We start from the raw sequence: 26,121 nt of genomic DNA, 5'->3' as shown, positions 1-26,121 counted from the left end.
TCCCTCTGATGGAGTCATAGGGACAGGACGTGAGGGGAAATATCCCTCTGGTGAGGTAATAGGGACAGGAAGTGAGGGGAAGTCTCCTTCCATTGGGGTCACAGGGATAGCAAGTGAGGGAAGGGAAGTCACAGGCAGTAGTGTATTTAGATTTTGTGCTTCCCTAAGCAACAAAAAAATTTTGTGCACCCCCCCCCTCCCCATGAGAGAGCGAGAGAGTTCAATAAGTGTGTGTATGTATACGTATATGATTCTCCCTCTCTCTTCCCCCCTCTGCCTCAGATCGTATGGGACCACACGCAGCCCCCCTCCCTCTCCAAGGGCTGCTGATCTCCAGGCAGCTGGAAGGGGGGGAGGTGTGTGCAGTCCCATACGATATGTCAGCGTGCAATGTACTGGATGGATGACAGGAAGGAGAGCCCACAGAAGACAACACAGCTCACCTCCTCCGGGCTCTTTCCTTCTCCTCTCCCTGCTCCAGGCTGTCTCCGGGTCCTGGCTCGTCAGCTGCTGGAGGGAGAAGTACACGACTGTTGCCCTGCAACTGCCCTCCCCCACGCCCCACCACATCAATCTTCCTGCTGTCTGCCGCTGCTCAAAAGGTCCCTTCTTCCGGGGGCGGTGGCGCCCCCCCCCTAAAAATTACTGCCCTAGGCAAACGCCTTGTTTGCCTTGTGGTAGATATGCCCCTGGTCACAGGGAAAGGCACTATTACATCAGAGGCAAAGGCAGATCAGCATGCAGCCAGCAACGAAAACACAGTCAGATGAAACAGTGCCACATGTAGCAGATGGTGAGGCTTACTAGACCCGCTCAGTGTGTCTTCCCCTGGTCTTCCCAGGCAACAGCCACCATTCCAAATACTGACAAATACTTGCATTTGCTTGTTGCAGATGACAGTTTCCAAATATGTGAAAAGTTACCTGGAAATTACCTATAGAGATCCTCATCTCTAAAGGACCCTTTGGTCCATAGTCACTATTTGTTATTATTTTGATACCGCAAAATATCACTCAATGAGACATTTAAAAAAAAACACAAGCAATTTCTCGAGAAACTGAGGCTCCATGTACACGGGGCACTTCTGAATGATGGAAACTGACTGCTGGAAAACGTAGGTTAAAAAACATCTGTTTATGCGCATGTATGAGCGTTTGCATTTAGAAGTGTTTTTTAAAGATAACCTCAGGAGACCTTCTAAAATTCCCAGAATGCACTGAAAAACAGTAAAGTAACTATTTCAGACATTGAGAAAAAAAGAGAGCAGAAACAGAGAAAGCAGTAATTGTTGAGATTAGCGGTCTTTTTTTGTAGTGTTTGGATGTGTTCCAGCTCATTTCTGTGCAGAAATTATTGCAGCAGTGTCTAACATTTCTTTCATGCGAAACCTCAAAAGTATGGTGTACCAGGTCCATTTGAGTACCGGAAAAACACTTTGCATGCATTTTTCATGATGAGTTAAAAAAAATTTCCAAATGCAAATGCTTATAAACACAGTTAGCCGCATTTAGCAGCGTTTACAAGCGTTTGGAGTTTGAAGCGCTGATAAAATCTACTCCTGAATGCAAGTTTGGTGCGTTCAAAAAAACTACTGTAAACTCAACTGTCTGTAAACAACATAATGTACATGAACACATTGGAAAACATTAGGGTGAGTTCAGGGGCTGCTGAAAAAACACTGAACAGCTCCTAAATGTGAGTTTATCAGCTGCAGTGTACATGGAGCCTAAGTGTCTTTTCTTTACAATAGACCATTTAAACAAGAGATGCTCAAAATTGTTGACCGACCAGGTACACATAAGAACAAGGTGATGTTAACCAAACACTATGTTGACTGAATTTAAATGGCCTATTTAACTCAGGATTGAGAAGAAGAAACACAATGGGTACACACAGCCCTGACCAGAAATAACCTGGCCAGTGTTGACCAAAAGTCATAAATGTTCATTGTGAAGACACGGCATCTATGTACCTGGATTAAGAGCGAAATAACAAGTAAAGACAATAAGAGACCTTGAGAATGGTTCTTCCTAAATAACCTTATTAACTAAGTAAAGCTTCCAATAAATTTTTGTTAAATAGGACAAGGATATGGACGTGTTGGGAAATGTAACACTCATTATCAACAAAGTCAAATATCTTCTGGGATATCAACTGAGTGTTTGCCAATGAGCCACATAGACAATGGCCCTCTCAAGGATGAATAGATCCAGCTACACTTACAATCCTCAGGTGTTTACACAAGATGTAAAATTATTTAGTTCTTAATTTCAAACTTCTTAATTAAGCAATATACTCAGCTGTTAGAGGGTCAAGCAGATGTATATATATGTATATATATATATTATGGTCACAGGATACAATCCCATCAGTTTTGCAACTACAAAATCATGTCAAGTATTAACCAAATATCAACCAGTTTCCAATAGCATATGCTATGGATTGTGATTATGGGTAGACTGTTTGAGAAATATTAAAACAAATGATTTACTAACAATATGTACCTACATATCAGAGTGCAAAAAGATATGAGATATATGATATGATGGACTGAAATAACGCATGTGCATCATCTGATAAAGTACCTTGACAAATTATGGGAACATTCTTCTTAATATCAACTATCTTCATAATACTTGATAACCACAGAAATATAATTCTCATTTAATAAAGATGGTTCACAATACTTAAACCAACTCAAACAAATGGACGTTATCAAGAGGGATATCTATGAGAGCCACTTTGATATTTCATCATGACCCATATTTCATTAATGCAACACTACTTAAGATTTGACATAAATAAGAAATAAAATTTTCAATCATGGAACACGACTGCCTCTAGTGGACAGGTAAAGAACATCTAGAATAAACAGCATACTCGGATTCACCAATCAACATGTACTATGGGTGGACCCAACAGACAATGGATCCCCACAGTATTTATTCAGGAGGAGAGAAAAAAACTATTTTAATTTTCTGTTTGAAGGACCTTAACTTTTTGTTTGAAAAACAAGAACTTTTTGTGTGATAGACACACAACTTTTTGCTGGAGAGAATCCCTTTGACAAAACAACTTTTGCTTGCTTACTAAAATATCCTGGACATTGTTGGTACACCTGTTGGTGGATGCCCTACTCTTTAGCTGTAAAGAAACTAGTATTTTTGATGACTTCACTTCTAAGAAGTGGAAGATTTATCATGGGTAATTCCATATTATAAGTTGGCTTTTATGGAGAACAAAAAAAGAGGGTGAGCCTGAACATGGTGCTGTGAGGCTGCATTTAGCAGGAGCTTAAGATGCCCACCAGTGGATTCAAATTAAAGCTGCCTAGACCCTACCTGATGACCCAGATGGTGCGGTGTTCCCGTGGTGTCTCTGTGGATCGAGGGCCCTCATGGCAGCCGGTGGATTTCCAGGCCGGAGGGGCTAGTTGCTGTGCACTGGAGCGGAGCTAGGTGGCTGGTGATTGGAGGTGGCTGGCAGAGTTCCAAGAGCCCGGAGGACCTGGAGCTGGAGGCGGAGGCATCCGAGGAGAGGGAGATGCTGTGAGTGCTTGAGTGACTGCCCGTTTAAAGGTAGCCAGATGTCCAAGTGGCTGGTGAGTGTGGAAATGTACAGTGGAGGAAGAGGAAGCCGTGCTTGCTGTGGAGAATCCCCACTTTACCAAGGCATCATATTCTGGAGACCCTGAGACATTCCAAGATATGGAACATTTGGAGACCCCCATCAGGTATATTTGATAACCTGGATCTGAGGTCCTGGCAGGAGCAGAAGAGTGCACAGAGATGGAGGGGTCCCGTACTTCAGGCACAGAAGGCGGTGAGTTGCCATGGGTAGCGACAAGACACTTAAGCTTTTACTGTATCTGATGTAAATAATGTATTGGGGTGGTCGGAAGGTTATACTGCTGGGTGATATCAGAGGTCGGAAGAACTGTCAATTTGCTTTTGCTCCCAAAGTAACATAGTTGAGATCGTAAAAGACACCAGGAGAAAAGGAGGGTTTTTTATCGTGGGGACGATTGCAGTTAAGCATTATAAGAAACCAGCGGCAAAGCTTAAATTACATGAAAAGCAGACCTGCCAAAGGGGGGGGGGGTTCAAAAACCTCCCAAATGTAAACACCACCACAATAGGAAAATACATGCCATTGCAGGATAAAAGCCCAGAAAACCAAATTCTGGAGAAACAACGGGAAAGAAGTAGAAAATATGATGGAGACCAATCCAGATTGTCATTTGGGACTCGGGAAGGGTACCAGACTACTGAATCTATAATTGTGGACAGGGTAATAGAACAAAGTGTCACAGAACATGGAACTATGTCACAAATACCTACAAAAATTTAGATGGCGGAAATGTTTGCAAAACTGGAGATGTCCATGAAAAATGAAATGGCGGTGATACAGAATGACCTGGGATGAATGTTAACACGAGTTGAAGAAGTAGAGGGGAAAATGGAGACACAATTGATTATTAAACTAGAAACACAGGTGGAAGAGATGTGAAGAGAAGAGAGAAAGATCTTATTTAAATTAAAAGATCAAGAGAATAGAGATAGAAGAAATAATATAAGGATCCGGGGCTTACCAGAAGATTCTCAAGGAGAGGACTTACGGGATAAAATAAGGAGGGTTCAATCCAATGATAGGCAGACCAGGAACAGAACACTTGAAAATTGAGAGTACATAGGTCCAGGTGTCCGCAAGGAGTGACATCAGAACTCCCCAGAGATGTGATAGCCTGCTTTCATCATTGTGAGGATAAAGAAAGAATGAATATGGAAAAAATTGTGCGAGATCCCTCAAATAAAATATGGAGAAACAAAGTTGCAAGTTTTCGCAGACCGAATCTAAAACATTAGCCAGAAGAAGATCTCTGAAACCGTTGTTGGAACAGATGAGGGAGAAAAAAGTTAAACATAACTGGGGATTTCCAGCATGCTTGATTGGGTGGAAAGATGGGAAATCAGCAAGGCTGAGATTCCCAAAAGAACTTGGTGACTTCTGTGAAAAATTAGATTTACAGAAAATGGACATTGCACGGTGGTCAGAGGGATCTAAAGAGAATGTAGGGCTGGGAAAAGAAAAGGACAATGTAGGCAGATCTGGGGGGAGGGGAGGGGGATGTAGAAGGGGGTGGTGAGGGAGAGAAGAAGGGTAGAGGAGAGTGGGGAACTCCCCAACCTGTCTTTGGCCTCAAGTGTTTTTTTTCCCCTCTCTCCTCCCCCCTCTCCAGTGTCACGATTCCCCTGCCCCGATTTTTCCAAGGAACCCTGAAGAAGGGAGATAGGAAATGGCGGGATGTCTGGAGGCCAAACATGCTATTAAAGTAGGCGTGCTTGTTTAGAGTCTCACCCCAAAATAGGAATTGTTAGTGGGAATAAACCATGACAGATTCCAGGGCAATATGTAGGCCATGGGTTTTTTAAGAGTAATGGAGGCAAGGAGAAGGTTGGGTGGAAAGAGTGGGGGAGGGTGGGAAGGAGGGGGGAGGGGCAGAGGGGGTAGGAAGAATGTCCACATTCTAAATTGTCTATGTCTCTATCCTCCTGAATGGAAATCTAGAGGAGAAGAGAAATATTAAAATGAGTCTGACTAATTTTATAACTTATAACGTGAAAGGATTAAACTCTCCGACCAAAAGACACAAGATACTTAGCGAAATTCGCCAATACTCTATAGATGTGGTGTTTCAACAAGAGACACATATATCCTATGATACAAATATTAAGCTATACTCAAGGTATTATCCAACCTGGTATTATGCTGATTCACCGATAAAGAGGACTAAAGAAGTAGCAATTGGGTCCTCAAAAAATATGGGTTTCACTTTGGAGGAGAGACTGGTGGATCCAGGAGGTCGGTTTCTGTTTCTGAGAGGAAAACTACAGGGATATGAATGTATGTTAGTTAACATTTATTGCCCGAATAAAAACCCAGGAGTATTCCTTGAAGGTGTGTTAAGAAAACTCATGGATTTCAAAAGGGGTAGTCTGATTGTGGCAGGAGAATTTCATTTTTGTTTGGATTAATGGATGGACACGTCATCGAGTGCACAGAGAGAGGAAGGTAAAAAAATTAAAATCGGTGAAAAAGATGTTACATCAATGTCAATTAATAGACACGTGGATAGTGAAACACCCAAGAGAAAGATTATACTTTCTTCTCTACAGCACACAGATTGTATTCACGATTGGATTATATAATGATCGAGCATAGACAATTGGAGTCACTGGTTAAAGCAAACATAGAAGTTATGTCTATATCTGATCATGCTCATGTCACAGTGAAACTAAGGGTAGGGAGGGGAATGGAATAAAATGACTGTGTGGAGAGAAAACGAGATGCTTATACAAGACCCTGAAATAGCGAAAGGGTAAAGGAAGGAAATAGAGCAATTTGTTGTGTCAAATTTTTTGTGTTGAGGTAGTATCGGTTGCTACAATCTGGGAGGCACATAAGGCATATATCAGGGGAATCCTGATTTTGTTAGGGGCCAAATAGAAAGATTGGGAGGAAAAAATAAGGCTGGTGACAGAGGAGTTATATAAATTAGAACAGGCACATAAAAAAAAACTTAGATATACATCAGAAGATAACTCTCAAAAGAGAAGAATTAAAAGATCTTATGGAGCAGGAAATGAGGAGGATTTTCAATAGGGTCTCAAAGGAAAGATACCAATGGGGGAATAGACCAGGAAAATATCTAATAAAAGATTAAGGGAAAATAAATCGAAGAGTCTTATAGAAAAATTTAAAGAGTTGAAAGAATTGGTGTACTCCACCACTGATATGATACTAATACTTTTCAAAAATATTACAGCAGGTTGTATGGTATAAATCTTAAGAACCAGAAAGGAATAGAGGATGAAAAGAAGGGGAAAAGACAGGAATATTTAAAGGAGGTTAATTTGCCAAGAGTATCAGAAGAAGTTAGTGGCCTTAGAAAGTGCTATCTCCCAGGAGGAAATCATTTCAGGACTGAAGAGTACGGCAGGAGGAAAGAGCCCAGGCTCTGATGGATACACTGTAGGCTATTATAGGAAATGTAAAGTTTTATTAGTCCCTAAAATATGCACATATATGAATGCATTAGGAGAGGGGTTGGGAATGAGAGAAGAATCACTCCAAGCATATGTAACAATTATTCTTAAAGAAGGGAAGGATGGCTCACAATGTGTTAGCTACAGACCTATATTATCATTAAATATAGACACAAAGATATACTCTAACGTTTTAGCAACTAGGATGAAAGAGCTGATGCTGGAATGGATACATTTGGACCAAGTGGGATTTATTCCTGGTAGAGAAGGGAGGGACAATAGACTAAGAACATTGCTCCTTCTACAAAAAGCACAGAGAGAGAAGTTGCCGCCAATAATGCTGTCGATTGATGCTGAAAAAGCTATTGACAGGGTAGACTGGGGATTTATGATAGATACGCTAGAGGCTTTAGGATTTGGGCCCAAAATATCAATGTGGATAAAAGGGGCTTTATAATGGCCCGTCAGCAGCTGTAAAGGTTAATGGGTCCCTTTCCCAGTTTTTAAAAATGTATAACGGTACAAGACAGGGATGTCCACTATCCCCATTGTTATTTGTAATATTGCTGGAATCACTTTTAGCAAGGGTAAGAAAGAGTATAGACATCACAGAATTTAAGATAGGCGAAGTGGAACATAAAATCGCAGCATACGTAGGATGATATGCGGTTTTATATTGTGAACCCCAAATTAACGTTGCCTAACCTAATGGGATTATTAAAATATTATGGAGAGTTATTATACCTGAAAATAAATCCCTCAAAGTCAGAGATTCTGAATATTAACGTCTCAAAGACAGAAGCAGATCTTAAAAAAAACTTCCCATTCACATGGAGGGAAAGGGAACTAAGTTATTTAGGAATAAAGTTAACTCCCTCAATAAAGAACCTATACCAGGTAAACTATATCCTTTTAATAAATTAAATAAAGGATAAGTTGAGGAGACTCTCAATGGGATAGGTTTCCTAGATAGGTCGTATAAATTTGGTAAAGATGGTGATAGTACCAAAAATCTTGTATAAGTTTCACATGCTCCCAGTACATATACCAGGGTCCTTTGGGAAAATAAAAAAAATTATACTCAGGTTTATATGGGCAAATAAGAAACCAATAATAACATTTGAGGTTTTGTGTAATAATAAAGGGAAAGGGGATTTAAACTTGCCTAATTTTAGGAAATACTATTATTATCACAAATTGTAGATTGTACATATAACTCACAAGGGAAATGTTGGGTCAAGGTGGAAGGTATATTAGGTAATGCACAATTAGAGAGGATCATTTGCATACCACATAAGTTTCATTTAATGGATGAAAATATTAGCACGTTGACATGGAAGGTATTAAGAGTTTGGGGCACAATGCATAAGCAAATGGGATGGAAGTATAATTCAATATTAATTCTTCTGGTGGGAATGGAGTATTTTCCACCAGGGAAAGATAATATTTTGGGGAAATGGATTAATGATAGAAAAGCATGTTTAAAGGATATACTAGATAAGGGGAAGTTGCACACTTTTCAAGATTTAAAGAGTAAAAAAGATTTATTTTTCACATTAGGCGAATGGAGGTATTATCAGTTAGGATGTTTTGTCTCAGCTCTTCCCCAACCACTGAGGATGCCCGGAGGACTTGTATCCATTCGAAAAAATGTTGAGTTCAAATATAGTCCACGCACATGCTACATCTAGGATTTATAAAATCCTTATAGAATTAGTGGGATCTGATTCTCTGCTGTTCTTAGGGAAATGGGAAAGGGAGCTGGGAACAAAATTGAATGAGCAATAAAAAAAGAAGATATTTAAATTAGCACATGGGGTGATGAATACGTACACAGTTGAAATTAACTAAATGCTTAGCGAGATGGTATATTACACCGAGTGTGGCACATAAACAACGTTTAGAAGAGTCACCTTTATGTTGAAGGGGGTGTGGGAATAAAGGAACAATCGCACATACATGGTGGGATTGTCCTAAAATACAGGAATTATGGCAAGATATAATCCAGTATTTACAGGAGATTCCGGGGATTACCATACAGAAGGATCCGTGAGTTTGTGTATTTCATATATCCGAGACTTCAGTGAAACAATATAAAAATAATGTATTATATCATCTAATTAGTGCAGCAAAAGGACTTATTCCCAAATTCTGGCAAGCCCAAGAGCCCCCAAGAATAAAGGACTGCATAAATAGGGTTGAGTATATAAATAAGATGGAAAAGTTATATGGAAAAAAATTAGGAAAGTGAGGAGCAGATGGTACAACTTTAAAACATCCAAAAGATACTTGAAAGGAGTAGGAGTATAAGGTGATAAGAGTAGGGTGAGTTTAATCGAATAGCTGAAGAGTTCTGCATGAGGATAAGATAGAGGTGGGAGGAGAAAAAGGGACATAGATATAGATAGGAAATATCGAAGGAATCTGATGTAAAGAATATGGAATATGGACAGGGGAAATTTAATGGGGGGGGGGGGGGGATGGTTTACATGGAAATATGTGTTTCTTACAGGTTTTTGACATAATGATGTTTGTAATGGAAAGATTTTATAAAAGATATAATGAAGAAAAAAAGAAAGTTGACTTTTTAGTCCTGCCTTAGATAAGACTTTTAATTGTCTCTTTTTTTGCAGTAGTAATAATTAATAGTTAAAAAAAACAATATGTAGCGCTTATTCACCCCGCTCTTACACAAATTGTAATATGGCAATAAATTAGTCCTCAGAAAAGTCCATAAAATGTGACTATATTTTATATAAAGCCCATATCCTTGGAAAGGTGATGTGCCGCCAAAAAGAAGAAAAGAGGATCCTCCATCGTCACCACTCACAGCCTCTTACCAGAGAATATGACCACAGGTCATGCGGTCAAAAACAGCAAGTATGGGGAATCAATGGATGTAATGGATCCTAAATGAATCTTCTCCACTAAAGACAATTCCACAACTGGTAATTTGATGGTAAAGATCCAGTGTTATACCTCAGAGATAATGGGATGTATGCAAAGAGAACAAAGGCTCCTCATAGTGTAGTATTTAAAATAATCCAGAATTTAATAAGAATATTGCACGTACAAACAGAAGAAGAAACCAACATGTAAAATCAGTAAAGATTCCAACCAACAAAATGGCCGTAGTGCGTAGCATAATGAATTCATAAGTCGTAGCTCTACCCCACGTGTTTCATCATAAGAAATCAGGGGCGTGGCCTACGACCTCCATCACACTAAAAATAGTCCCAGAGAAGAAACAAGCCTGTGTTACTGAACTTAGTGTAGAGCTATTCACCCCGAGGTCATCACAGAGGACAAGGGGGCACTCTTTACGTCTGGAGGAAAAGAAATTTAATCTCCAAAAACGGAAAGGTTTCTTCACAGTGAGAGTTGTGAAAATGTGGAATAGACTCCTTCAAGAGTTGGTTCTGGCCAGCTCAGTGGATTGCTTTAAAAAAGGCCTGGATTTTTTCTTAGATACACAGAATATAACTGGATACTAACATTTATAGGTAAAGTTGATCCAGGGAATATCCTATTGCCTCTTGGGGGATCAGGAAGGAATTGTTTTTCCCGGCAGGAGCAAATTGCATCATGCTTTGCTGTTTTTTTTGCCTTTCTCTGGATCAACTGTGGATATAGGATTATAACTTTTTTTTTTTATGGTTGAACTGGATAGACTTTTGTCTTTTCAGCCACATTATGTCAGGGCTCCCAGGTATGACCAGAGGTGTGTGACTGAAGCAGGGAAACGCAGACCTCAGATATGTTATAAACAATATAATTTATTAACACTAACAGTACAAACATAAACGCAGTGCAATACTAAAACACAATACAGTGCAACCAAACCAAACCAACCACCCACAGATAACAGTACATACAAGCAAGCGTCGTCAGGCAGGCCGGGTCAATATCAATTGGGCAGGTAGGTACAGGGGGAGCAAGCGGAGAATGGTCGGGGTCACAGGCCAGGTTCAGCAGGTAGCAAGCAGCATAGTACAGAGGGTCAGGCAGAGGGATGGTCCGGGTCACAAGCCAGGGATCAGAACAGGTAGCAAGCAGCGTAGTACAGAGGGTCAGACAGAGGGATGGTCAGGGTCACAAGCCAGGATCAGAGCAGGAGAAGTCAGCAAAGGAACAGAAACAGGATGCAGGACAGATACAGGGCCCAGGACAAACACAACACCAAGGCAGAGTCTGCAAGTCTGGCCATCCCTTAAATACACCAGTATCATCAGTTCCAGGTGTTAGCTGGCTGAAAGGTTGAGTCTCTGATTGCTGGGAGCACCCGCTGGCCAGCCCTGGTACTGCAGATCAAAAGGCAGGTGAGTCCCACCATTGCTGGCCAGTCCATTCCTAACAGTACCCCCCCCTCAAGGAGCGGCCTCAGGACGCTCCAAACAGTCCTAGCTGGGCAAAATGTTCCACCGCCCGGGTCTGGCAACTGGCGGGATATCAAAGACTGGCACACCAGGCAGGACTCCGGGCAGCGGCACACCGGGCTGGACTCCGGGCAGCGGCACATCGAGCAGAGGCACACCGGGCAGAGGCACATCGGGCAGGACTCCGGGCAGAGGCACATCGGGCAGGACTCCGGGCAGAGGCACATCGGGCAGGACTCCGGGCAGAGGCACATCGGGCAGGACTCCGGGCAGAGGCACATCGGGCAGGACTCCGGGCAGAGGCACATCGGGCAGGACTCCGGGCAGAGGCACATCGGGCAGGACTCCGGGCAGAGGCACATCGGGCAGAGGCACATCGGGCAGGACTCCGGGCAGAGGCACATCGGGCAGGACTCCGGGCAGAGGCACATCGGGCAGGACTCCGGGCAGAGGCACATCGGGCAGGACTCCGGGCAGAGGCACATCGGGCAGGACTCCGGGCAGAGGCACATCGGGCAGGACTCCGGGCAGAGGCACATCGGGCAGGACTCCGGGCAGAGGCACATCGGATTACCAGGCGAAGCAGCAGGCAGCGGGCCACCAGGCGGAGCGGCAGGCACCGGGCCCCCGGGCGGAGCGGCAGGCACCGGGCCCCCGGGCGGAGCGGCAGGCACCGGGCCCCCGGGCGGAGCGGCAGGCACCGGGCCCCCGGGCGGGGCGGCAGGCACCGGGCCCCCGGGCGGGGCGGCAGGCACCGGGCCCCCGGGCGGGGCGGCAGGCACCGGGCCCCCGGGCGGAGCGGCAGGCACCGGGCCCCCGGGCGGAGCGGCAGGCACCGGGCCCCCGGGACGGAGCGGCAGGCACCGGGCCCCCGGGCGGAGCGGCAGGCACCGGGCCCCCGGGCGGAGCGGCAGGCACCGGGCCCCCGGGCGGGGCGGCAGGCACCGGGCCCCCGGGCGGGGCGACAGGCACCGGGCCCCCGGGCGGGGCGACAGGCACCGGGCCCCCAAGCGGGGCGACAGGCATCGTGCCCCCAAGCGGGGCGACAGGCACCGGGCCCCCAGGCGGGGCGACAGGCATCGGGCCCCCAGGCGGGGCAACAGGCATCGTGCCCCCAGGCGGGGCAACAGGCATCGTGCCCCCAGGCGGGGCGACAGGCATCGTGCCCCCAGGCGGAGCGGCGGGCGCCGGACCTCCAGATGGAGCGACAGGTCTCGGGCCCTCAGGCGGAGCGGCGGGCGCCGGACCCCCAGGAGGAGCGGCAGGTCTCGGGCCCTCAGGCGGAGCGGCGGGCGCCGGACCCCCAGGTGGAGCGACAGGTCTCGGGCCCTCAGGCGGAGCGACAGGCGCCGGACCCCCAGGCGGAGCGACAGGTCTCGGGCCCTCAGGCGGAGCGACAGGCGCCGGACCCCCAGGAGGAGCGACAGGTCTCGGGCCCTCAGGCGGAGCGGCGGGCGCCGGACCCCCAGATGGAGCGACAGGTCTCGGGCCCTCAGGCGGAGCGGCGGGCGCCGGACCCCCAGGTGGAGCGACAGGTCTCGGGCCCTCAGGCGGAGCGGCAGGCGCCGGACCCCCAGGCGGAGCGACAGGTCTCGGGCCCTCAGGCGGAGCGGCGGGCGCCGGACCCCCAGGAGGAGCGACAGGTCTCGGGCCCTCAGGCGGAGCGGCGGGCGCCGGACCCCCAGGAGGAGCGACAGGTCTCGGGCCCTCAGGCGGAGCGGCGGGCGCCGGACCCCCAGATGGAGCGACAGGTCTCGGGCCCTCAGGCGGAGCGGCGGGCGCCGGACCCCCAGGAGGAGCGACAGGTCTCGGGCCCTCAAGCGGAGTGGCAGGTGCCGGACCCCCAGGCGGAGCGACAGGTCTCGGGCCCTCAGGCGGAGCGACAGGTCTCGGGCCCCCAGGCGGAGCGGCGGGCGCCGGATCCCCAGGCGGAGCGGCGGGCGCTGGACCCCCAAGCGGAGCAACAGGTCTCGGGCCCCCAGGCGGAGCGGCGGGCACCGAGACACCAGGCACGACAGTGGGCTCCGAGTCAACTGGTATGACCGCAGGCACTGGGTCAGACATTGGATGGTCTGGCTGGACAGCGGGCATCGGGTCACCAGGCATCAGGTCATTTGGCTCGACAGCGGGCACCGCGTCATCTGGCAAGGCAGTGGGCTCCGAGTCAACTGGTATGACCGCGGGCACTGGGTCAGACATTGGATCGTCTGGCTGGACAGCGGGCATCGGGTCACCAGGCATCAGGTCATTTGGCTCGACCGCGGGCACCGCGTCATCTGGCAAGGCAGTGGGCTCCGAGTCAACTGGTATGACCGCGGGCACTGGGTCAGACATTGGATCGTCTGACTGGACAGCGGGCATCGGGTCACCAGGCATCAGGTCATTTGGCTCGACAGCGGGCACCGCGTCATCTGGCAAGGCAGTGGTCTCCGAGTCAACAGGCACGACAGTGGGCACCGGGTCATCAGGTACCGGATTGTCTGGCTCGACAGCGGGCATCGGGTCATCAGGTATGACAGCGGACACTAGGTCACCAGGCATCAGGTCATTTGGCTTGCCAGCGGGCACCGCGTCATCTGGCAAGGCAGTGGGCACCGAGTCACCAGGTACGACAGCGGGCTCTGAGTCAATTGGCACGACAGCGGGCACCGGATCAGGTACCGGATCATCTGGATCAACAGCGGGCATCGAGTCAACTGGCCTAATAGGATCGTCAGGCTGGATCAGTTCATCATGCTGGGTAGAGGCATTAGGCCGAGTAGAGGCTTCAGGCCGAGTAGAGGCATCAGGCCGAAGAGAGGCTTCAGGCCGAGTAGAGGCTTCAGGCCGAGTAGAGGCTTCAGGCCGAGTAGAGGCTTCAGGCCGAGGAGAGGCTTCAGGCCGAGGAGAGGCTTCAGGCCGAGGAGAGGCTTCAGGCCGCGTAGAGGCTTCAGGCCGCGTAGAGGCTTCAGGCCGCGGAGAGGCATCAGGCCGAGGAGAGGCATCAGGCCGAGGAGAGGCATCAGGCCGAGGAGAGGCTTCAGGCCGCGGAGAGGCTTCAGGCCGAGTAGAGGCATCAGGCTGCGTACAGGCATCAGTCTGAACCACGGAAGGCAGGCTCACCGGTTTGGATACTGGCAGGATGGTATTGGTTGGAAAGAATTTTCGCTTTTTCTGGTTTTAACTACTGGAGCACTGCAAGTAAACGCAGGTCTGCAAACGAATGGAGCAGCTGGAGACAGAGAAGAACTGGAGGATGGAACAGGAGAGGGAGCAGTTGCTACAGAGGGCTTTTTTACAGGGTTAAAGGCAGGATAGGTGCAGCGAGTGGGAACAGGGGACTGACATGCGGTAGATAGCCAAGTATACTGGGCTGTAACTGGAGGAGCTGGTGGGAATACAGGAGTAGAGTTAGAAGCAGGACTGGGTCTTTGTAAGCTGACTGAGGCTGGGTGCAACAAATCTGTCCATGTCTGCAGTAGGGGTTGAACAAAGCTGAGCTTACACAAAGTCTGTCTGGTCAATGACTGCACTGCGTTTATACAATCTCTCAGTGTCTGTGGTGAACATGTGGAATAACGCTCCAGAAAGTAACCCACATCATCCTCTAATAACCACACCAGGGACTCTACCTGGTCTGCACTAAATGGTGGCAAAAATTCATCCCTGCATTCGGGGGAACCAGATGAAACCAACTCTGCACAAACCTCAATCAATGGCTGCACCTCAGAGAACTCTGTGCCCTGATCCACTAGAACATGAGCGAGCCGTATACATTCTAGCAATTAATCCAGGGTATACTCCTTCAGAGTTTGATAAGCATACTCCCTGTCATCAAACACTAGCAGATATAAATACTCAACCTCCTCAAGATCCATCCTTCCCATCAACAAGCCAAGATGGCTTCCCTGTGCAGCCACTTCTGGTCAGGATTGGCCTTGGTGTAATGTCAGGGCTCCCAGGTATGACCAGAGGTGTGTGACTGAAGCAGGGAAACGCAGACCTCAGATATGTTATAAACAATATAATTTATTAACACTAACAGTACAAACATAAACGCAGTGCAATACTAAAACACAATACAGTGCAACCAAACCAAACCAACCACCCACAGATAACAGTACATACAAGCAAGCGTCGTCAGGCAGGCCGGGTCAATATCAATTGGGCAGGTAGGTACAGGGGGAGCAAGCGGAGAATGGTCGGGGTCACAGGCCAGGTTCAGCAGGTAGCAAGCAGCATAGTACAGAGGGTCAGGCAGAGGGATGGTCCGGGTCACAAGCCAGGGATCAGAACAGGTAGCAAGCAGCGTAGAACAGAGGGTCAGACAGAGGGATGGTCAGGGTCACAAGCCAGGATCAGAGCAGGAGAAGTCAGCAAAGGAACAGAAACAGGATGCAGGACAGATACAGGGCCCAGGACAAACACAACACCAAGGCAGAGTCTGCAAGTCTGGCCATCCCTTAAATACCCCAGTATCATCAGTTCCAGGTGTTAGCTGGCTGAAAGGTTGAGTCTCTGATTGCTGGGAGCACCCGCTGGCCAGCCCTGGTACTGCAGATCAAAAGGCAGGTGAGTCCCACCATTGCTGGCCAGTCCATTCCTAACACATTAACTATGTAACTATGTAACTATATTGTTTACAAATATATTAAAAAGTAAGGGTCCCAACACTTAACCTTAGGGTACACCAATGACAACCCTAGAGTCATTAGCTACTACTCTCTGAATACCTCTGACCCCTGTCTAACTACCCTGTTATAATGTAATTCTCCCTCCCCACTCGATCCTAGTTTAAATACTCCTCCAGCCTTCCCATACACCTCTCCCGCAGCACAGCAGACCCCCTTTCCATTTAGGTGCAAACCATCTCTAGCATATAGGCTGCACCCCAATGAAAAGTCAGCCCAGTGCTCTAGAAACCCAAATCCTTTCCTGTTATACCAGGTCTTTAGCCATGCATTGAGTTCTCTGATCTCCCCCTGTCTTTCCTGAGTTGTGCATGGCACAGGTAACATTTCAGATTATATCACCTCGGAGGTCCTTCTCTTCAACTTGCAGCCTAGTTCTTTTAATTGATTCTTAAGGAGCCTTCACCTTCCATGTATTCCAAGATGGTCTGCCCTCCCGGCTGTTAGGGATAGCAGTGACATCCAGGGCTGCTACCCCTGAGCTTGCCACATCTTCACCCAACTTGGGAAATCTGTTTGGGTGCACAAACCCAGGGCCAGGTTTCCTTTTCTGTGAGCCCCTACCTCTTGTTACAGTAACCCATCTTCCTATCTGATAATCATGATTAGCCCCTCCACATCAATACCATTAGCTACCTGCTCAGAGAGCAGAAGACCCCTTTCAAGATTGTCGGTTCTGCCCAGTGTTGCAACTTGCTTCTCCAGATCTCTAATGCTAGTTTCCAGAAGTGCAACCTGCTCACATCTGTTGCAGCAGTATCCATCCTGGAGCTGTTGCTCCATTGTTGCATACATGTGGCACACTGTGCACTGCACAAAACCTTCAACCCTGCTAGCACACATTATTCCAGTTACAATATTAATAGGAAATGTAAGTTGTCACTTACAGGTTAGTAGACTCCTGTTATAATCTCCTGTTTTCCACTCCGGTTTTTTAACTCCACTTATCAAAGATCCAGCAAGCAAAATACAGGCAAGATCAAGAATAACCAAGCTCAGAGTGAGCACTATAGCAAGTTATATACTACCTGTATCACTTGTGACCAGTTAACCCCTCCCCTTAATTAGCAGACTAAAGGAAGACAAGGAAAGGAAGAAAAAAAATGCTATTTAAAAAATGACAGAAAAAGTAATTTAAAAAAGTAAAAGCTTTTAGCTAGGCTCAAAGAAGAAAATAAACCAACTACAAGCACCAGCAATCACCAGCAGTCAAAAGTAAAACCTTTTCACTTTCCACTCACATTTCACTCTTTTTAGCTGTCAGCCAGCAATAAAATTAAATTAATTTTATTTGTACATTTATTTACTGATTTATTAATTCAATATGTTAGGTTAATATGTGTTTTATTGATGGGTGGAGGTTATTAAATGTCACTTGTTATTTTATATTTTATGTATGGTTTCTGTATAATGTTTTCCAACCACAAGATGGTGCTGCATAGTTGTTATATTATTTTATAGTTTCCAACCACTAGACGGCATGTAATTGAGTCATATAGTTCATCAATTATAATTTATGACATTTATGTAAGATTGATGATAAATTTTATAACCATTTTTCAGCTGGTCTGTCATATTGATTGATTTAATTCTGGCTCCCCCCTTTTTGGTTCCATGGTGTTGTTATGACATTCGGCTTGTCTATGGCCTTATGGATCTGGTCTGTGGAGCGCAAGTTACACAGGCTCACTTCCATGGTGTCGTTATGACATCCAGTTTGTTTATCTGCTTGTGGTTTCGGGCTGTGGAGCGCAAGTGACACAGGCTCGTTTCCGCTCTGGGACTATTTATAGCATGATGGATGTCATGGGCCACGCCTTAGATGACATCTTTCTATGATGAAATGCATAGGGTAGAGCTACAGCTTATGACGTCATCACGCCATGCACCGAGGCCATTTTGTTGGTTGGAAACTTTACTGATTTTACATGCTGATTTCTTCTTCTGTCTGTAAGTGCAATATTCTTATTAAATTCTGAATATTTTAAATACTACACTATGAGGAGCCTTTGTTCTCTTTGCATACATCCCATTATCCCTGAGGTATAACACTGAATCTTTACCATCGAGTTACCAGTTGTGGAATTGTCTTTGGTGGAGAAGATTCATTTAGGATCCATTACATCCATTGATTCCCCATACTTGCTGTTTTTGACCGCATGACCTGTGGTCATATTGTCTGGTAAGAGGCTGTGAGTGGTGACGATGGAGGATCCTCTTTTCTTCTTTTTGGCGGCACATTCCCTTTCCAAGGATATGGGCTTTAATATAGTCACATTTTATTACATACATTATCATTATTATTACATCATATTACATACATTATTATCATATTACAGTTTGTGTAAGAGCGAGGTGAATAAGCGCTACATATTGGTTTTTGTAATTATTTTATATGCTGCCTGCATTTCTGTGTTAGTTACTTTTTCACCATATATCTGGCATTTAGCGCAGGTATATATAATTATTATTAAAATAAGTAATAGAAATAAGTATTTCCTCGTCTATGATTTTTTTCAGAATAGTTTGGATGCAGATTTTGTCCCTTCTCTGGTATGCTAACCCCCCTGTGCATGGTCATACGGGTGCCTGGATCTCTCTTTTTCACTTTCTCTTTATCTGGTAATATGGCTTTAAGCAGCCCTGGTAAGAAAGGCCTTTCAGGAGATCCAATGTGATTATATGTAATTATATGAGAGACATGTGTTACTATTGTTTGTTTATATAATGCATTTATGTGTAATTGCGGGTTTTCTGTTTCTAATGGCAACTAATGCAGTAATTTGTAATCTCCTGAACAGGGCTTTATTTCTCAGGCATTGTTAAATATCATGAATGCATTATGCACAGAGTACAGAAGTACACTACATACAGAGTGCTAGAGTCAAGAGTGTGCTACATACAGGGTGCAGAACTCAGGAGTGTGCTGTGTACAGGGTATAGGACATATATGTGTGCTAAAAACAGGGTGCAGAACTCAGGAGTGTGCTGTGTACAGGGTATAGGACATATGTGTGTGCTACAAACAGGGTGCAGAACTCAGGAGCGTGCTACATACAGGATGCAGAACTCAGGAGTGCGCTATGTACAGGGTGCAGAACTCAGGAGCGTGCTACAAACAGGGAGCAGAACTCAGGAGTGCGCTGCGCACAGGGTGCAGAAATCAGAGGAGTGTGCTACATACAGGGTGCAGAACTAAGGAGTGCGCTACGTACAGGGTGCAGGACTCAGGAGTGCACTATGTACAGGGTGTGGAACTTAAGGGTGCACTTTGTACAGAGTATAGGACTCAGGAGTGCGCTATGTACAGGGCGTAGGACTTAGGGGTGCGGTATGTGCAGGGTGCAGGACTTAGGGGTGTGCTACGTACAGGGGTACAGGACTTAGGGGTGTTTGTATTGTCCTGGCATTTTAGGGTCTCAAGAATTACAGGCTCCCTCAAGAGTTCTGGCCAGCTCAATGGATTGCTTTAAAAAAGGCCTGGATTCTGTCTTTACTAACATTACTAACATTTATAGGTAAAGTTGATCCAGGGAATATCCAATTGCCTCTCGGGGGATCAGGAAGGAATTTTTTCCCCTGCATGAGCAAATTGGATCATGCTTTGCTGGGTTTTTTTGCCTTCCTCTGGATCAACTGTGAGTGTAGGATTATAATTTTCTTTTTTTTTCTATGTTTGTAGATTCTATAACTTTCACACAGACTAAATAATATATACTGATTTTGGTTATTTTACCAGGGAAATGTAGCAGAATACATTTTGACCTAAAATTAGAAGGTTAACTTTTACTGCCCCCAAACACTAACCACTTTAGCTGCAGAGACAGTGGTCAGTGGCAGGGGCGGACTGACAACTCATGGGGCCCCCGGGCAATAGGGGATCATGGGGCCCCTGTGTCCTTGCCCAAACTCAAAAAAGCCTATGAAAAAGGTACCAGGGGCATCTCATGGGGCCCCCTACTGACCCCGGGCCCTCTGGCAGTGCCGAGTTTCCAAAAGGTCAGTTTGCCCCTTGTCAGGGGTTGTACACATGGTGCAACCACGATGCCTTGCTGATGCAGCAGGAATGACACTCCTTGATGCTTTCAGCAACAGTGAATGGTGCCATTCTGCAAGCTCGCCGCAATTGCATGCAAAGGGGATAAGCTCTCATGCACACTTGATGTTTTTACATCTGCTGTTTTTGGCTTTTAACATTTTTTTCTACAGCCAGTAAACCCCCTGCATGTTATCCTATGTGTCCATGCACACATAGACTGTAATCAACGTTTTTGGCAGGAAAAAACCTCAGGATTAGTGCGTTTCTAGAGAAGGTTTTTAGCTGTAAAAATGCTCACATGCTGAAAAACGTGGCAAGATGCGGTAAAATGCCGCAAACCGGCATTTTTGGACTTTTTTTTACCAAAAATAAAAATATTTTTTGGCAAAAAAACTAAAACATGCAAACCCGTAAAAACACAGTTTTTAACATGACTTTACACAGCTAACATTACCAGCGTTATCAAATTGTCAAGTGTGCATGAGGGCTAAAGCAGGCAGTGAGGAGGCGATACCACACCTCTACACCACCTGTCAAATGCTCTCTGAAAAGCAATCTGAATGCAGATTGCCCTTCAGAGACTAAAGCTAATGTAACATGCCCTTAGCACTGCTTTTACAAAGGGGTCTGACACATATGGTAAATATGTTTCCAACTGAGGATAAGACCCAGGTCGCATTGGGTGCGACTTGGCATGTGATTTACAAGCTACGTGTCTTGCAAATCATATGCCAAGTCACACCCTATTGTCTGCAATTACAGCAGTCGGAACTGTACTGATTCCTAAAGTAGTACATGCACTAATTTTTGTGTGATGTCCATAGACATCTGTGTCAGACGTCTTGCAAATTGCACCTGAAATTGGCATGTCCGACTTTGAAAATTGCGACTTAACTGTAATTCGTACAATTTCAAAGTCTGGCTTGGTGTGACCAGATATTAATTCTTTGGTAATAGAAGACACAATTAGCAGATTCTGGGGTGAATTTTGCACTGGTGTGTATAGGATTCTCTGATTTATACCCAGGCTTTACACCTTTTATTTTCCATATATTTCTTGCACAGACTGCTATATATGAACTTTGTATGAGAGTTTACACATGGTTTTATGATTACTTATTCCATTTGCTATATATTTTGATGATGTATGAATATTTCACATTATTTAGCAATTGGTACTGAAGTGATTTTTGCAGATTGGTTGGCATCATTTAGCAAATTATTTGTCAATGAGCGCTTCATGCTGAAGCACTTTTTGCACGTTAGCTTTAGGCAGGTTTAGTGCTGTATAACATTGTTTTACCCGTTTCAATGGTGAAATACAGCTGCTTTATTGATAAGTATTTTTGTTAGTAGCAATGCCGTGATCCTCCTGTGATTAATCCAGACTTGTGCAGACAAATTAGAATTTAAAGGCCTGTACACACGGTAAGAAAATTGGACAAAAATGTTGGCAAGAGGAATGATCGGACAAGTAATCTGTTCATACTGCTTTCGACAGCCGATTCCAACTGTTCGGATGAAAAAAAAAAGCTGCAAGCTAGAAAATGTTTTCTCATAGGTTAACATAACATCTGATTTTTGTTCAATATGATTTTTGTTCAATTGATTTTTTAAGTTTGAGATTTTTGGAGCTTCGAGCCTCAGTCCTCATGTACACTTGACGTTTTTACAGCTGCTATTTTTGGATTTTGACATTTTTTTCTACAGCTAGTAAACCCCCCAGTATTTAATCCAATGTGTCAATGCACACATAGACTGTAATCAACATTTTTTGGCTGGGACGTTTTTTGACTGGAAAAAAATCCCAGGACTAGTGGGTTTCTAGAGGAGTTTTTTAGCTGAAAAAACACTCTAATGCTGAAAAACGCAGAAAAACACGGTAAAATGCTGCAAACCGGCATTTTTGAACTTTTTTTACCCCAAAAACATTTTTGTTTTGGTAAAAAAAACTGCTAAAAAATGCAAACACTGGAAAATACAGCTAAATGCTGCAAAACAAAGCTAAACACTAATGCAAAAATGCTAAAAAAAGCTGAAAAACTCAAATTTTTAACGTGACTTTACATAGCTAACGTTACCAGCGTTATCAAAACGTCCAGTGTGCATGAGGTCTCAAGCTTCAAGCTACAAAACAATCAAGTGTGAATGCAGCCTTAAAGAGATGTGGTGGCATCCCTAGCTTACAGGTCATGCTGCAACATTGTGAGGGAGATATGCTTGCAGATTTACTCTCATACCCCAGCTCTGGAAATAAAAAATTGCAAGATATCTGCAGATATCTCCTCCATAAATGGTGATCCTGCCACGCAATATATGTTTATGCATCTGTGCCATTTGTATACTGTCTGAATAAGCAAGGTTTTCACAATACTGACACCTTTTAGTTAGCATGTAAATGATAATAATGTACAAGTGCCATGCAAAAACTAAAGTGACTTCTTTACCTGTCTTTGAGCTGTAATCCATATAGGGAGGGTTCCATTGTCCCACCATTCAGAAATGCCCTGTGTTGGAAGATAGGTTGACTTTTGTCCAGTGGTAACATTGAAAAACATGTTATGAATAACACCATGATTTTCAATATATCGTCCTGCAATGAAACAGAAAAAAACAATTTTGTTTGTTCCTTTGAAAGGGCAGTTCTTTGCGCTATTTAATCCAATCTACCCCTCCCTTTTTGTTATATCAACAACTGGGGTACCTGGCAGAGTCAAGTATCTCAGAAGATACCTATCAACAATAAGGTGAGGAAATCACTGAAGATTATATAGATAAGCTATAGATTGTATACAATGCAGTTCTGCTGCAAGTTCTTATTTTATTATCTATTGTATCTTTTCATATAAAGCTTTTACTTTTTACAAAGGGATGACGGTGACATAAACATTCAGTGTGTAATCAGGGCCCATTCACACATATCTGTTCCTGTGCCATGTGTTAACATACACTGGCAGAGATTTAATAAACTGGCGTACAGAGAATCTGCTGCAGCTTTGCACAGTAACAAATTCTAACTTTAGCTTGTTCAATTAAGTTTTGACAATAAGCCCTGGTTGACAGTGTCAAATCACATGGCAAGTTGAACCCTATGATTGGCAAAGGAACTGCTCTAAGCTGTGCGACTCCAACTAATCGTGCCTATTTGAAAAGTAGTTCCTGCACTATTTTTGCCAATTTCACTCGAAGTCATACGATTTCAAAGTCGCAGGTCATTGTGAGTTCAGGTGCCACTTGCACGACATCTGTGCAACTTCAAGCACAGATGTCAATGCAAGTCTCACCAGAAATCAGCAAAAGTTGTGCAGGAACTACTTTTTTTACTTTTCATCTGAGTTTTTACGACTCCGACGAAGCCACCCATTGCCGATCATAGGGTGCAATTTGAACTGTCAAATCACATGGCAAGTCACATCAGTGTGAACAGGGGCTCAAGCTCACACATTCATTATTTTAAAATATTTTATACAATGGCTTTTTGTTCAGTCTTGGAATGTTTCCCATCAGGTGGGTCTCAGCAAATCACATCCATGCCTGTGGAATTACCAAGGACTCTTCAAACAGGGCATGCAAAGCTTATCATTATCCTTTGCCCTTGGTATGTGGCCTTTGGTCTCAGAAGATGGTTAAAACAGATAGGGCTTCCAGCCAGCTGGCACCACCAGTAGATGTATCCTCATGAATGCCCCAGGTGGTCAAACTGTCCTTTGTGCCATTGACCTTCAGGCATTCATCCAATAATCAGTGAAAATGCCCATACTGCTCTATTGGCTGTTTTATGATCTTCATCAGCCTCAGCATAAAGCTCTTTATAGTCTGCTTGCCAGAAGATATATTTTCGTTTATATCAAAGCTGCATATATAATAATGTGCAGTGGGTCAAGGCAATCAGCTATTGTTTTCACTGTTTATTGCTTTTTAAATGTAGTACAACTGCAAAAAGCCTACTACATTTTTCACAAAACCTAAGGAAACCAATACAGTCTTATGTCCTTACAAACGTGTTAACAGTAATTACAGTAGTGACTTCCACAATGACAGTGGTGTTAGATGTATTCACATATAAGATGTGTATGACGAGAGAAACCGAAGATTGTGGTCTCCTGAGGACCATGTTGGGGTTAGGTCTTGGGAGGGAAACAGGTCAAAATGCCCCAGATCTTGTTGACACTCATAGAGGATCATCTAGTACTGTAGGTGAGTTGTAAGAGTAGGACGGAGTTAAATATTTTCTTTCACTTGGACAAAGTTGGATGAAGCTGTTGTTTCCAGGTAATTAAATTGATCTTTTTGGAATGAAAGTATGGCCTCTTAATAGTCTTTTGGTGTGTGAGTTAATGGGAAGATGCTCCACCAGCCCTAGAAGACATGACTTGGATCATTTGAATTTAGCAGATTCAATAAATCTGCACACCTGCATCCAGAATAATTGTATTTTGGGGAAAGGTCATATAGCATGAAGAAAGTCCATTTCATGATCACAAAGATAGAAACACAGTGAAGAGTGTCTAATTTTTAAATAATACAGCTGCAGAGGTCTGTAGTAAGTCTGATGATAGAGTTTAAAATTGATGTGTCTTGGAAAGAGAAAAATTAAAACACGTAGATTTTCTCAGCATCTTCCTATTCTTCCATCCACAATTGTGGAATTATATCATGTCATTTGAGGAGTACAGGTTGATTTGGTCAACCTGTCATGAATGAGTGGTTGGTGCACAGTTCCAAAGTGAATAGTGTAGGGACAGTATCCCTGCTGCTTAGGGACTGCATACTTGGCCCTTGGAAAAGGCTTCTGGTGAGGAGGGACAGACTAGGGACACCATGGTCCACTCTGCTCAACTTCTGGGCCATTGTGCTGGGAAATGAACTTGCATCACTATTCTACTGCTGTTTGTACCTCACTGTGCCTATCAACCTCCCCTTCTCAGAAGCTGCACTGGTAACAAATGATGTATCTAAGGAACTTTGCTGCTGGAAATTTGCAATTGTGTGCCAATTTTTTAGACATTCCACACCTACAGTATGTGCTTGTGTTCTGGTACCACTGTTGCCATATTGCCTTGGAACTGTCAAATAGTTGACACAATGCCAGTGCTTGTGGTTGCAGTTGGTGCTCCTGTTGTTATCTTCCACTTAACCAAATAATAATTTGTCCTGCTCTGGTGTGCTCCCTACATTTTGTATATAGTTAGGTTATTATTTGTTTGTTTTTTGCACTGTCATGTTTATTTGTCAATTGCATTGTTTATGGTTTACTGGTGTTATAAGTGTATTATTTGTCTTAATAACCTATTTTAACCTTATCCAGTGTGGTTCCTGATTCCTTAACCACTTGCCCTTCTGAGGATTTCCCCCCCTTCCTGACCAGGCCATTTTTTGCGTTACGGCGCTGCGTTATTTTAACTGACAATTGCGCGGTCATGCAACACTGCACCCAAATGAAATTTACCTCCTGTTTGTCCTATGAATTGAGCTTTCTTTCAGTGGTATTTGATTGCCTGTGCAGTTTTTTATTTTTTGCGCTATAAAGAAAAGACCGACAATTTTGAGAAAAAACAATATTTTTGACTTTTTGCTCTTAAACATGTCCAGTAAAAAAATTTTAAAGATCAAATGTCATCATAAATTTAGGCCAAAATGTATTCTGCTACATGTCTTTATTAATAATGGTGGTGATCAGCGACTTATAGCGGACTTCAGAACTATGGCGGGCATTCTGACACTGGGGGGAAGTGACCTGGTTTCACTGACATCTCCAGTGGCACCAATACAGTGATCAGTGTTAAAAAAAAGCACTGGCACTGTACTAATGGAACTGAGCAGGAAGGGGTTAACATGAGGGGCGATCAAAGGGTTAACTGTGTGCTGGGAGTGTTTTACGGGGGGCGGTGTATTGGTGCTTTACTGTAAGCACACTGCTTTGGGTGGCTGTGCTGTGCACAGCCATCTAGAGCAGTGCCCAAGCTGACAGGGAGGAGGACTGTTAGTAA

At 44.6% G+C, this 26,121-nt stretch overlaps 1 protein-coding gene across 1 annotated transcript in view; it reads right to left on the bottom strand.

The window, feature by feature from the left end:
* The window catches only part of ENPP7 (ectonucleotide pyrophosphatase/phosphodiesterase 7), a 98,558-nt gene that overhangs the window by 41,694 nt on the left and 30,743 nt on the right, over positions 1–26,121 (bottom strand). The window contains exon 2 of the mRNA XM_089668702.1: positions 22,579–22,724. Coding sequence (XP_089524828.1) covers positions 22,579–22,724 — 146 coding nt within the window. The remainder of the gene's footprint in view (positions 1–22,578; positions 22,725–26,121) is intronic.

Source organism: Staurois parvus, unplaced genomic scaffold, assembly GCF_062004578.1.
Source record: "Staurois parvus isolate SC_StPar_1 unplaced genomic scaffold, SC_StPar_1.0 ptg000008l, whole genome shotgun sequence".
Classification (NCBI taxonomy): Eukaryota; Metazoa; Chordata; class Amphibia; order Anura; family Ranidae; genus Staurois; species Staurois parvus.
The sequence above is the reverse complement of the archived record's forward strand: the minus strand, read 5'-3'. Positions and strand labels throughout refer to the sequence as shown.